We start from the raw sequence: 14,711 nt of genomic DNA, 5'->3' as shown, positions 1-14,711 counted from the left end.
CCAGTGGTCAGGGATGATGAGAATTGTAGTCTCAAAACATCTGGAGGGCCGAGGTTGAGGAACCTTGGCTTAGAAGAACAGTTATAAATACTGGACTATTTGCTCACTGCAGAAGTTAACACATGGTTAACGCATAAACATGTGGTTGCTGGGTTTATAGAAGGGGCCACCACAATCAAAATTGCGCCTCTGTGTGTTCTCCGAACAGGGCTATTGTCTTTAAAAAAAATGAGGAACAGAAAAACCTGGGCTTTCAGCACTCTTTAAGGCTGGCAAGGCCTAGTTTTCACTGAGGGGGTAAGCCTGTGTCCAGAATGTACTTCATGCAGAATAAAGCTTTAGATAGAAAACTAGCATGTGAGGCACTCATCCAACCTAGAGCCTGTTGTGTATTGAGTCAAAGGATTTTATATCTGTATTACTATTGTCTGTATTTGCATTAGGGTAAAGTAACTGCCTTTTGCTTCCAGAAGGTACAGCTACTATTGGTTAATTTAAGCTGCTGTATTTGGATCCTCTGTCTTATTGGTTTCCTCCAAAAGGCAGCACTGTGATTGCCTGATATTGTTCCCTCCAAAATGGATCCCTTTCTAGCTAGTCCCCTGTCCCTATAAATGTAGCTTTCCTGTCCTCAGAGTCAGTCTTGTCTTGTTGCCTTAAATAAAGAGCTGTTATTGTGAAGATGTTGTCACTGAATGGCTACTATTAAGAAACCCACAACACAACAGAGCCCTTCTTGATATTTCTCTTTGCAAGGGGGAGGGTGATTTTCCTAATTTGAACGTGGGAGCTTCCCACAGGCAGTGGGTCTGAAGTGGTACGGCCCATCCAGATACAACGGTCTGCCTCAGTGAGAGCTATCCCTTAAAAGAGGATTATAGAGGATTCTCCGGGAGGAAAGGGGAGATGAAAATTAGAGAGCTCTCAACATCAACAGGTGGAGTACTTTGCAGTTTCTGAATCTATCCCTGCTCTCTCTGGATTATTGCTGTATTTTAAAAACATTTTAACGCCTGATTTTAATCTCTGTCAGTGCTGCCAAAGTTGAGGGAAATTCCATAACCACCACCACCCTTATCTTTGGTAATCTCTCCCAGAAGGATGCTGTAAACTAGATTCCTCATTGTTAAGTGACCCTTTATTATTATTATTACTATTACAGGCCAGGAAGTCTTAAGCTTTTTGTAGACCTCCTCTAGAATGATTTACACTATCTTTTGTCTTTAAAGTTTCTGGCCTGTATTTGTAAGTTTAGGGAGTTCTGGATAACAGAGGCACAATTTAGTGCTTCCAACTGTCAGAGAAGGAATTATACAGTGATTTGTGATTGTTCTCTGGTGATATAATGAGATAAAGCTACAGTATCTCTCTTGGTCTCTTTCTTGCTCCTGATTAAGTACACTGAAAGGTAGCATACACCCCATCAGCTGATGGCTGCACATTTAAAAGATGTTGTTGTTGTTGTTGTTTAGTCGTGTCCGACTCTTCGTGACCCCATTTAAAAGATAGTAGGGTAGATTTACCTCGAATCTGATTTGTTCCTTCCAAACTTTGTCATGTTTGAAATCCGGATTCAAATATCGCTGGCCTGGAGTATTATGTCCATTGTAAATGGGCCCATATTCATTTGCCGGCGGTGCAAATTTCAAGTGCTTTATGTTGTTGAATTAAGCAGGGAAGAATCTTGAAAGAACCGTAGAAAAACTCCTGTATTTTATCTGGTGATGCATAGAAGCAGAGCTTACTTGATGCAAGTTTGGTTCAAAGCCTAAGACTTTTTCAGCAGGGGGCTGGTCCACTGTCCCTCAGACCTTGTGGGGGGCCGGACTATATTTTGAAAAAAATAATAATGAACCAATTCCTATGCCCCACAAATAACCCAGAGATGCATTTTAAATAAAATATATGCATTCCCGGACTGTCCGGGAGCCGGATTTAGAAGGCAATTGGGCCGGATCCAGCCCCCGGGCCTTTGTTTGCCTACCTATGCCTAAGACTGTCCAGTAACATGCAAGACATGTTCACCCATTTACTCACATTACCCTGTCCCTCTGCCTTCTAGACACACCTATGGAAAGTAAGAAAGAACTAAGAACTTATTTCTTACAACATGTGCTTGGGAGTAGCTGTTTGGGGAGGGAGCGACATGGAATTGACCTTCCTTGCTCTGATGGATGACTTTTATGAGAAGGACAGGGGGACTGTGACCCTCTTGATCTCTCAGCACCTTTTGATATCCTTGACAAAGGTATCCTCCTGAACTTGCTCAAGCCACTGTTTTGTATTGGTTCCAGTCCATAGTCAATTTCAGAGAATAACACTGGGTGATTATAGTTCGGACCCCAGGCAGTTGTGCTGGGGGAGCCAATGGGTACTATCCTGTCCCCAGTGCTATTTATCATCTATATAGAATCATTAGGAGTGGTTATTGGGAGACTTGGGGCAACGTGTCTTCATTTTGTTGATGATACCTAGCTCTGTTTATCTTTAAAGAGTGATCTGGAAGGGGCAGTGCAAACTCTGGTCTGGTGCTTGGATTCATTGGTAGATTAGATTAGAACCAACAAATTGAATCTGAATCCTGACAGGACAGAAGCCTACTGGGAGTGGGATGGTTCCCAAGCCCCATTAAGTGGTTAATTACCTGTTTTGTGCTCCTGGATCAATCTCTCTCACTAAAAGTCCAGGTGCCCTCAGTGGCTAGGAGTGCTTTGGCTTATATGACAGCTATGGCCATTTCTTGGACTGGGATAGCCTGACCACTACTATCCACATGCTGGTAACCTTCAGATTGGCTTACTGCAATGCATTCTATGTAGGGCCACCTCTGAAGTTGACTCAGAAGCTGGAACTAATGCACCCAAATCCCATTCCTCCATCATCTGTTTTCACTGCATATTTTCAAATGCCTCTGAAAGGGACTCTTATATCACTTTCTTTTAAGTTCAGCTATCTGGTCAGCCCTCACCCACATCCTCATTTGAGTTTAATTCTGGGCATCATCAAACTTTTATTGGACTGCTTTGAAAATCCTGCACACCATTTTGTGTTGTGCACCTGCCTCTGCTCATGCTGGAAAAAAGGCTATCAGAAATGGCAATTAGAACCCTCTAACTTTGTAATGTTAAGGGAGTTGGGTTTTTTTGCAAGTTGAAAAGAGTCTCTCACTTTTGTTTTTAAGGCCTCCAGGAATTGATGTGACCCATGGCTTTTCCCAATTTAGTTGTGGTGTGACCGGCTAGTTAAGCTGCATATGAAAAGGTCACTTATTCTTCTCAAGAGAGGAGGTGTCAGCTTGAGTGATGGAGAGCCTTTGCATTGGGAGCCATAATATTCACTTCATACAATTGCTAACCCCATGTGGAAATGCAGGAAATGAATGGTGTAAAAATAAATACATTCTTCTGTCTCTATTCTAAGATGGGTAAAAACAACAACGCAACAACCCATCATTAGTGTGTCATTGGCACCAAGGAACAAACCTAGAATGAATATAACAGGATGCCTTGCTGACAGCAGAAATTAATCTTCTGGTGTTTCTTTAGTTAAATTGTGGATTGTTAATCAGGTGTACTTCTGTTTTCCCCAACCAATGGTCCATATAGATGGCTAGGGATATAAGAGAAGAGGCAGCAGCTACGGTACATTCAGCCTGCCTGCCCTTCTTAAGCAAATAGTGGCAATGGTCCCCTATGATCACTTGCAAATATCACAGATATTCTGAGGAAATAGTCCTGCAATCACTTTCCCTGATATTAATATAAACCTTTAATGTGCTGTATGCCCATCTCTGCTCACAGAGGTTTCACCATTGGTTTTACCTTGCAGAGTAATGTAACCTAAACTATATTCTATGATAATTATCCATCTGTTGGTCTTTAAAATTACCTTGGGATAATAACCACCAGAGGAAACGCAGTTGCGTAACACACACATATTCCCATTCAAACCCAGGAGAGTAGTTGTAATGCTGGGCCTATTCCTGTTCCCACTTCCTACAACAGGCCCTCCTGTCTCCACTTGATCAATGTGGTTCCAGGCTCAGGTTGTATCCCTCTCAGGATATAGTTCAATTATGACATGTAGCCATTTGGAACTTGCAAGCAGCATACTTTTTATCATAGAGTCTCTGAAGCTTTAAGCATTAGCCATGGCAACATTTGTAACCATTTGCGTGTACCAGGGTTGATTGTTGATGGAAATGACAACAGAATGCTGGACTCAAAATTGTTGAAAAGCCTGTTCAGCAGTCAGAAAAGAAGAAGAGCCTGCTGGATCAGGCCAAAGGCCCATCTCGTCCAGCATCCTATCCTTACGGTGGCCAACCAGATGCCTTTGGGAAGCCCTCCAGCAGAATCTGAGCCTGGTTTCCAGCATCTGGTAACCAATAGCCACGTGACAACCTTGCACTGGATTAAAATTTTAGAAATATATAATATACTGGAGTCAATAGCAGAAGGCACCCATTGGTTATCATCCTTTGGAGCCATGTGGTCAGACCTACTTTAAAATATCTGGCATCCTAAGGGGAAAAGTAGAAATTGAGAACTAGCCAAGTTAGCTGCTCTTTGACACAGGTCATCTACTAAATATCTAACATAGCAAATGTAACACGGCAAATGGCTAATAAACCTTGTGGGGGGAAATAATCAGCTGAATCCAGGAAGAGATCTGGAATACACATTTAATCAAGAAGCCAATTTGGCTGAAGCCAGTGTCTCCTCTTCCCCTCCCAGGCATGCATGTCTTCAGGTTGTTTATAGGAGCAAACAGCAGGGAGCCGACAGATACATTCACAACTGCCTCCAAGTTTTCACTTATACTCTCCAGTTCAAAGGGTTAATCTTGTTACCTAGAATAAAGAATTTTGCAACAAGCCCTGATATTTACCACATCAAACACAATTGGAGCCGGCATTGTTTGAAGAACATTAGACAATAGACAAATTAAAGCGACAAGGGAAATTTACTTTTACTGGGCCAATGTTTGCAATCTAGTATTGTATTCTGCCCAATTTATATACTAAAGAAAAAGGGACTGTTGAGAGTCACTGTCTAGCTTAATTTTGTGGGCTGCTATCCAAGCCATAGCAACCCTCTTCACCCCCGCTTCTTCTTTTTAAGGTAGCATTATTGTGTGTGCATAGGTATATACCTATCTCCAAATGGCACACACACAGACTTTAAAAGTAAGCTTTAAGCAGCTTTTTTTTAAAAAAAAAAAAGCAAAATCAAAAAGAAAACATTCATTTTATTTTTTTAAAAAAATGGTTTATTGCAAAATAATATGCAAAATAAGCATCAGCTTCACTTGTCTTATAACAAGCACTTCAAAACAGGACACGTTGATCAGCTACCAAAGAGCACCAAATTGATAGCTGTTGAATTTATTGTGATTTTAGGTGGCAAAGGACACCAAAGCACATCATTTCGTCCAGAAACAGAGAATTAAAAGTTGCTTGGTTATCCACTGCAATGACTTTGTGAAAAGTACACTTAAAATGCATTGAAGGTAAAGCATAATATTGTCCACAAAGCCACCCTTGTGGTGGTTGGGGAAAGTAGGTGTATGCTAACCGGGGGGGGGGGGGGGGATATGGCTTTTTTTAAAGTGAGGTGGTAAAACTGGATCTTTGTCATACCACTTCAGACCCTGGGTAGGAGCTCCTCTTCTCCATACAGAAACATAGCTTGCATACAGAAAACTAGTATTTTGAATGAAGTCTATGAGATTGTTTTCTGTATGAAATTAATTTTTTGGGTATGAAGAGATATTCTGCCATGTGAGCCTCAACACCACATGCAGTGTGAAGTGGTTTAGCCCAGGCATGTATTTCCACCCCCCACCTCAGGGAGAACTAGCGACACTAAATTCTTCACATCAAAAAGTGCATATGTTTCACATTTTTAAAAAATGTATATATTTACAATCCATGCACATGCAGCATTACAAAGAAGCTGCCTCTTTAACACTTTCCTGTGAATTTCATTAGATACATTCAAGAATAAACATAGGATTCAAACAACCCATATTTTCCCATCAAGTGTTATTTTGGTGGAATTTGCATGCAACTGGGTTGCCTGAAGGGGTGAGATACATACATCGTACACATGCAATAACTTGCACATGCAAAAACCTACCTTGTTGAAAACACAATGGCCATTAAGTCCCTATAGCTTTAGATCCCACATAACTTAATTCCATCATGATCTCATCATGTGGTGGGTGTGAAAATCACTGTGCAACAGTTCACACTGTTTGTGATTTCCATACACACAAGATTTCCATACACACAAGCAACTATACTACTGCAACCACATGAGAAAATATTAATGGGAACCAGGCTGCACACAAGAAAACCATCAGGCATTTCCATAATAATGGCAGATGATTTTCCCTGACTTTGACCTGGGAAAATTTGTTTTACAAATTTAGCTTTGACAATATTGAAATCTGGAGTTCATACCTTTGCATTTGGTACTTCTAAAAAGGAAGGCTTTTCAACCAGAAAGAGACAATAAAGTGACTACAAGTGCACTTACAGCTAATTATGAAGCTTTAGAAGTAAACTGGAAAACACTGGAAGTATACAAGGAGCATACAGGTAACTTGCATCTTACGCTTATTTAACTTACACGATCGCAGCTTTGTTTGGGGAGGGAGGGGAGTAAATAAATACATAAATAAATGGAGAGCAGCAGAAACCCACTCTCAATTTATATATTCCGCTCACCCCACCTGTGCAAAGCTGTGATCCCCAGCTTTCGGAAGGCAGTGTGAGGGCTCTCAGGCTTTGGCTCTCACTGGGCTTTGGGAAGGTGGAGGGAGGGCTCTAGGTCCCTGCCAGAGCCCTCACATGCCCTCAACCTTGCGGGGGGCTGGTTCTGGGGGTTCCTAGTTTTATTATTTTGTGTGTGTGGATTCCTGGAAGGTATGGGATATGTGGCTATCTTATCCCAACAGACTGTCCCCCTAAAACACCAGAGAAAAGTAAAAACACTAAAAAAATCCCAGTTTCCAGCCTGAACCACAGATCCCTATAATATTGGGGTGCCTTATAGGGCAGAATATTGCTCTAAATTGTGTAAGAGTAGGGAAATAGGCACCTGAAGTAGAAGTGGAGTATATTATTGCGAGGGGGGTACGGCACAAATACATTGAATGAGTACCAGTTTGGTTCCAAATATTGGTCAAATTGAAGATGTGTCCAGAATAAGGGGGGAAAGGGACTTGGGTATGCATAATCCAAATATATAAAGCTTTTTTTGGATACTCCAAGTAAAAAAAATATGTCTCAAATGTGGTGATCTTTTAACAGTTCGCAGGAAGGCAGTCATAGGTAGTAGTTAGACAGCTGCTGATTTGCGTCCTTTGTTTCTTCTCCGAGTGTTATTGGAGGAAGAGCTGTCTCGTCTGGAGCAGTAATGTTTGGTGACTACTTCTTTGCACTGTTCACATTTCACTTTGCAACACCAGATGAACTTGCAGTTGCAGTTGGTAACTGTTTCTGTCTGCCTAGCCTCTGTTTTCAGCCCACACTCTGCACAGAGCCTTTTACAGCTCCGCTTCTCCCACTGGGATAGGTTTGTACCACCTTGCAGGCACTCTCGTCCTTCAGTGCCGCGTAGGCCCAAGGTCATGTTTTTGACGCAGTAGTCAGAAGAGTCCTCCAAGTAGACAAGTTCACCGACCAGCAGGGTGCTGAAGGTCTCGAGTGTGACTCCACGACTGTCTGCACTGTTTGCTGCTCTCATTCTCTTCTTGTCTGTCTCCAGCTTCTGAGCCTGGCGGTATTTGATCTTCAGGTAATTTCCAGTGTCTCGAAAATCTGAAAGCTGGTGCCAACAGGTTTGGATGCTGCAGCTCCCTGAAACCCCGTGACATTTGCAGACCTTCTTCATGGTTGCTCTTACAGCCTTGGGTGAGAGACAGGAGAACAATTAAGAACACCAAGTCTGGAATGAGCCTGAGAAATCTGTCCTCTGTGCCCACCCACCCCGTTCCACACTGATGTTAATTGCAAGGGGCAGAGAGAGGATGTGGGCCATAACATTCAGTGAGAGACAGGGAAGAGAAGCACCAGGCAAGGCAACTGTAATAGTGGCCATCTTCATTTGCCCTTAGTAGGAGGAGCCAACAGGTGCCCTTCGGATGTTCCTGGACTCCAGCTCCCATCATTCCTGGCTGTGGCTGATGGGGGGGGTCAAATAACATCTGAAGGGCACCTTATTGTGAGCAACAGGCCCCCCCCCCACACCCAGTGTTTTCAGGGGGCACTCAAGGGTACGCAATACTGGCACCTCTCTTTTTTGTTATTAAAATGTATAGCACTTACTTTAACAACTTCATAGTGAGTACCGACACCTATTTTTCTAGAAAAAAGCACTGCTCACACTTTTTAAAGTTGTGTAGGAGAGGGAATTTAGGCAGGTATAAAGTGCATGATAAACAACAACTGTCTTCCTTCCTATCAGGGCTTAATTTACCCAGAATGACCCTAGACCCCAATATAGAAGTAATTCTGGGTAAATTAAGTTAATAGCACCTGCTGCCTGTGCAAAATGTGCTTCCATATATAGCCCTGGGTTTAGCACCATGCCGTTAAAAGCTTTTAATATTTATTTCTTAATAAAGGAAGCTGGTGACTGGTGATAACCATGTTGGGCCCACCATGATGCATGCCAACACCGGGCCTTGGTGATCGAGATTTGGAATAATGCTATTAGAAGCTTCCCTGCATCTTAAAAATTATCAGCTCTCATTCAGTATTTATTTTCCAGGAGCTAAATTTCCTAATTATGTGGAGTTCTTTTAGATGGAAGCAGCATGCCATCCAATCTAATGCATGTTCCTCAAAAATCATTCCTCTGTGTTCAGTGGGGCTTACTCCCTGGTAGGTGTGCATAGAATTGCAGCTTGAATTTTCAGTCCAGAAGATACTCAAGACTGGCAAGTTTATATCAGGAATGTATAGGATGCTAGTCCTTTGCCTAAGAGGTTAATCTTCATTGCACCCAAAAACGTGCTTAACAGAACAAACTGTTTAAAGTCATGTTATATATAAACAGAGATTAAACCAGAAATTTGCTTCTTTCAAATTTCAGTTGCATCACACTAATCAAACAGAACTGATCACCCTTGTATAAAAACATTCCCTTGTTCTAAAGCAGAGTGAGGAGGCGGCATGATGAGACTTGTCCAAGGCCACTAGGTTGAACCACGACCAGAGAGCCTAGAACAGAATACTGATCCACCTAACAGAGAACAGGCAACAATTTTGCTCAGCCAATTACCGGTACGGGTCTGGTAGCCATATGGATAGCAGCAAAGCATATATTTTTGGTTTTTGTGTCTGAGAAATTGGTCAGTTTTCTACCCTAGGTGGGGTTGCCTGTCTCCTGAAGGAGCAGTTTCAGGATGCTTCTGCATCCAGCTCTGTCGCTGGAGGCTCAGGTAGCCTCAATGGCTAGAAGTGCCTTTTACCAACTGCAGCTGGTTCGACAGCTATGGCCATTCCTGGAGCAGGAAAGCCTTGCCACAGTAGTTCATGCATTGGTTACTTCAATGCACTCTACTGCATTACTGCAATGCACTCTATGTGGAGCTCCCCTCGTGCTCAATCCGGAAGCTGCATAAAAGTCTTAACAACTTGGAACCAGTTTACCTATGAGATCACCTTACCATAACTATGCCCACTCAACCGCTTCAGCCAAATTGGCACTACTACAGGTGGGAGAAAAGCAATGAGAAACCTAGACAGCATCTTAAAAAGCAGAGACATCACCTTGCCGACAAAGATCCGCATAGTTAAAGCTATGGTTTTCCCAGTAGTGATGTATGGAAGTGAGAGCTGGACCATAAAGAAGGCTGATCGCCGAAGAATTGATGCTTTTGAATTATGGTGCTGGAGGAGACTCTTGAGAGTCCCATGGACTGAAAGAAGATCAAACCTATCCATTCTGAAGGACAGATCCTGAAGTAGTGGCTCCAATACTTTGGCCACCTCATGAGAAGAGAAGATTCCCTGGGAAAGACCCTGATGTTGGGAAAGATGGAGGGCACAAGGAGAAGGGGATGACAGAGGACGAGATGGTTGGACAGTGTTCTCAAAGCTACCAACAGGAGTCTGACCAAACTGCGGGAGGCAGTGGAAGACAGGAGTGCCTGGCGTGCTCTGGTCCATGGGGTCACGAAGAGTCGGACACAACTAAACAACAACACAGGCACCACATAATACCCGTTCCATATTTGTAAGAACTTGACTGCTCAGTGTGGCAGCACCTACAGTGTGGAACTCCCTGCCTATTGAGACCTGTACACTTTTTGGTGCTTGCTAAAAACATTCCTATTTAGACAAAGCAATCCAGATGCTTAGAAAACGAGGTGGTTTTCACCTGTTTTAGCATTTTAACTTTGGTATGTTTTAAAGTAGGGTTATACGTTTTTCTTGATTTTACTGTTTCTAGTTTTTGTCAACTGCTCTGAGGGTAGGGTTTTTTTCCCCCCAGTCAAGCGGTGTATAAATTTTATGAAATAAATATTTTACTGCTATTTCCTTGTTTTGTTGCAACCGAATACAAATGAATACAATTGTAAGGGTTTTTTGTTGTTTAGTTTCTAAAGTAACACACTGAAGGTGATAGTTTCTCCATCCTGCTTAAAACAATTAGGTGTGCCTCATCTCTATTTCAGAAAATAAGAAGTAGGTAAAATTAATCAGGAATTCACCCTGAGGGCCTGATAAGGTGACACTGCCCACATTCAGTGTTGAGCAACCCTTTTTTCCAGTCAGTCCATGAAATCAGTGAGTCAGTCAGCTTATTCAGAAAAGGACAGCCTGAAGGGGCAATTCTGATGTCACTATTCTCTTTGGCCATTTACACATTCTAAAAGAAGTATTTTTCAAATGAAGACTACATATTTTCTCACTTACCAGTCTCCCTGCCTCATTATTGTGCAAATTCATTGAAGCTCTGGTATCATGCGCTGTCTCCAAAGCATCCACAAATTTTTTGGCGATTCTTTCACCAAATTCTACATTGTCATCGCAGCCTCCCCAAACCCATCCTTTTCCACCTGGGGGGGACAAAAATAACACCATTTGCAAACTGTTCTGGTATGAATCTTCCAACAGAAATGGGTTTGAGCACATGGAGGTATCACAGAAGAAACAGGGAAAGGGGTAGTAGCCAGGTTGGGACTGGAATGAAAGTAGGGGCTAAGAAATATATATTAATTATAATTTAGTTTGCATTGTATCTTTCATGCTACTGGGAAGCCAGACTTAGCAACCAAAAACAGCTAGCACAAAGCGTGGAGATGGAGATTCTGACACCTAGAAGTGTGAAAAGCAAAGCAATAATGAACTCATTACAGAATTACGCCCACCAAGATGAGGTCTCACCTGCAAGTCCCTTTCTTGAGTTATCGCAGCCACAGTTTTCAAATTCTCCCATGCTGCAGTTCCTGGTAAGAGTGTACACTACGCCAGCTGAGCTAATGGCATGAACAAAAGACGTCTCCCTGGTAGCTGAAAGAAGAACCAGTCAGCATCAGGGGGGGGGGCAATAATTGTCCACCACATTTCTTCTTCTACTCTTTCCTGGTCTCTAGATCCCTTTTATAAATCCACTACAACATGAGCATGGATATATAATACTTGGCACTAAGCATTAGGTCAGGTTTTATTTTCCTGCACTAAAACACGGTCTGTGTATCACTAGCAACAGAGCATAATGGAATATATACAATCCTTTTAACACGGAAACAAAAAAAAAGTCCATGATCACAACTTTTATATCCCAGCTATTAGGTTGGTAAACTATCTTGCTTTAGAGTCGTATCTTACAAAGTTGGCATGGCTGTTTGGTGAAAGTACAGAGAAGGTACTGTTCTAAAAGCTCTTGCAAAATAAAGCTGCTGCTAATATTTATTTATTTCGCAGGTTTATATACCGCTTTATAGTTAAAAGCTACAGAAGCAGTGTGCAATACGATAAAATACCAAAGATACAGACTCAGGCTAAAAACAATAAAACCATTCTTAAACAAAAATGTATTAAACAACAATGTAGCCACCTAAATATGAAGATACAGTACAGTACAATACTAGGCACTTCAGCTGGTAATTTTTTTCAGAAAGCTGGAGCTGGAACACTATATATCCTATTTCTTATAAAAACTAAGGGTACCTCTGTGGTACTTGCAGCAGTTCACATATTCTTGTATTACTGTTGAAGCTTCAATCCTATAGCTTCTTATCTTGGACTACATCTCATTGAATTCAATGGGATGTACTTGTGAGTAGACTGGCATAGAATTGCACCCATCAATTTAATGTATTATTGAATTCATATCTCACCCCCTCCTCCTAAAGAAGACCAGGATGGCAAACACATGGGCCTTAAAACAGTATGTTAAAACTAAAATGACATACATTATAAAATGAAGTAACAATAAATAATAAAATATCAGAAATAATCTAAAAACACAGCAGTTTTTGTTTTGTTTTGTTTGTTTATAGCTCTTCTTATTCTGGAGATGGATTCCATTTGCATTTTGTAAGATAGTTTGACATTTTTTTCAAACAAAATAAATAGGAAAAGAGATTGTAGCTTTAAAATAAATACATATGTTATTGTGTAAAACCAATGTGTTATTTTTTGAGGGGGAGAGGTCTCTTGGGAAAAAAGTACCCCCTGATCTGGAAGCACTTTCCCTGTTATTCAGTGGTGATGGAAATGAAAGCCAGCTTGGTGGGTATACTGGTTAGACTGAGGCAAGAGCTGAAGAAACTTTACTTCAAATTTCCACTCAGCCATGAAGTTCACTGGGTGACCTTTGGCCAGTTGCTCACTTTCAGTCTAACCTACCTCACAAGGTTGTTGTTGTGAAAGGTAAAAGGAGTGCAAGAGAACTTTGTGCCCCAGCCTTAGAAGAAGGGTGGGAAGAGACGCAATAAATGATAATTTATTCATTTTAAAAACAACAACTCTGAATGTGTTCCAAGAGCATTTTCGTCTGTTCATTTCTTCACACATTCCAGGATCAAAGCGTGACATTGCCACCAAGCCCACATTTCCTTATTAGAAGTTGCCCACCACAGAACCCACAGACCTGTCTATAGGAAAGGACATGCTGAAATCCACTTACCACTTCTCAGCTTATTGTGAGTGGAGAGTTGCAGGGTGCTCTCAGGACAATTCCAACGCTCCCAGGCAAACTGGTATTTACACTCTTCAATTCCACGTAGGGCACCAGCAGCGACACTGGACGAATATCTCAAATATGCCTTTAACAGACCAAAAAAGGGGCAAAGTGAGGTGTTTATTTTCTCTCTCTCTCAAAAACAACCCCACCCCCCAAACATCCTTGAAACAGCCGGTTTCTATCCAGTTCCCCTCCATTCTGCACAAGGAATTGTAGCTCTGTAGCAGCAGATGTGGTTACTTCATTCAAGCAGACTATGTTGAAAGCTATTCAAACTCACAATATTGAAAAGGGGTGGGTGGGTGGGAATTACCTGGGTTCCTGACATCAAAAAGTTGTTCACGGACCTGAAGGAGGGAAGGAGAGAAAAACAACAATAAAACACCTCATTGAACAGAATTTTAAGGCCATCCTTTTTGAAGTGGGTGAGAACCACTTAGTAGCAGTGAGGCTTGAGTTCCTACCATGCTGATATCCTGAAGATCTCTCCGTAAATTCCAATAACAGTAAGGATGGCAAAGGTACCCGTCTTCATGGTGACTCTGTATTCCACTAGCAGATCCAAAAGCTTTCCCCCCCTGACAAAATAGGCTTTTGCTAGATTAGAGCGGGGAGGAGGACACACAGCTAAAATCCTTTTTTTTCTATGCCAAATGAGAGATAATCCAGAATAAAGAAAGTTACAGCAACCAAAATCCCAAGTTATTTATAAGCTGAGCTCCTGAAGGGCGTCTATTTGCTGCCCAATGATAAAAGAGCTTCTGATCCAATGGTTGAAGAGATAGCAAAAGGGAACCGCCTGATGGTGCACTTCAAAAGGCCGGGAGGCAGTTGCCATCTGAATCTCTGTAGTGATTCTGATGAAGGGCAAACTTGCCTAACAATAGAGAACTTTTAATTCAATTAAGGGAGCTTTTGACTTTAGCTGAGGTGCACTTGCTTTCTCTTTTTAAACAAACAAACAAACACGTGCGTGCACACACACACCCTTCCTTAGCCAAGGTCTCTCACCACCATCTCTTCTGCCATTCCCCCAAAACCAGGATCTATTATTTTATTTTATTTTTATTAATTTTTTTCTCTCTGGGAGAAAAATGGCTACAATGCTTGATGATTCCAATGAAGTCCCAATAGCCATTGCAGGAGCCATCCCAGAGTTAATGTGCTGTGGATTTGGCAATAGACTTGAGGTTTCAACTAGGATTAAAAACAAAACAAAACCATTCCAGAAAATAAAAGCTGGTGATTGTACTTTTTTGCACAAAAGCCCATCCATTCCTTATAACCTGACTTTTGACAAGCATAATAGAGACCCTGGCAATTTCAGGGAATCTTCCCTTGCATACAAACATCTAAAACAGAAGTGACTGGGAATTGTCAATGGACTTTTCTCTAGCATATGCAAAAGGAAAGGATTGATTAAGCTCATCATGCAATAGATTAGCTTTCCAGCTGCCACAGAACACTGTCTTCTGGGCCTAGGGAAAGCTGTGAGTGGGAGCA

The 14,711-nt window shown here is 41.8% G+C and overlaps 1 protein-coding gene across 1 annotated transcript; it reads right to left on the bottom strand.

Moving 5' to 3' along the window:
- Positions 1-7,346: 7,346 nt before the first annotated feature.
- On the bottom strand, positions 7,347-13,743 carry WNT8A (Wnt family member 8A). Its single transcript, XM_035104958.2, has 6 exons — positions 13,673-13,743; positions 13,522-13,555; positions 13,152-13,290; positions 11,405-11,530; positions 10,934-11,076; positions 7,347-7,916 (listed from the first exon to the last, which is right to left on the bottom strand). Exons 1-6 carry the CDS (start codon positions 13,741-13,743, stop codon positions 7,347-7,349), a joined length of 1,083 nt encoding a protein of 360 aa, XP_034960849.1.
- Between the last annotated feature and the right edge of the window lie 968 nt (positions 13,744-14,711).

This window comes from Zootoca vivipara, chromosome 2, assembly GCF_965207765.1.
Source record: "Zootoca vivipara chromosome 2, rZooViv2.hap1.1, whole genome shotgun sequence".
Taxonomy (NCBI): domain Eukaryota; kingdom Metazoa; phylum Chordata; class Lepidosauria; order Squamata; family Lacertidae; genus Zootoca; species Zootoca vivipara.
Note: the sequence above shows the minus strand (reverse complement) of the source record. Positions and strands in the feature narration are given on the sequence as shown.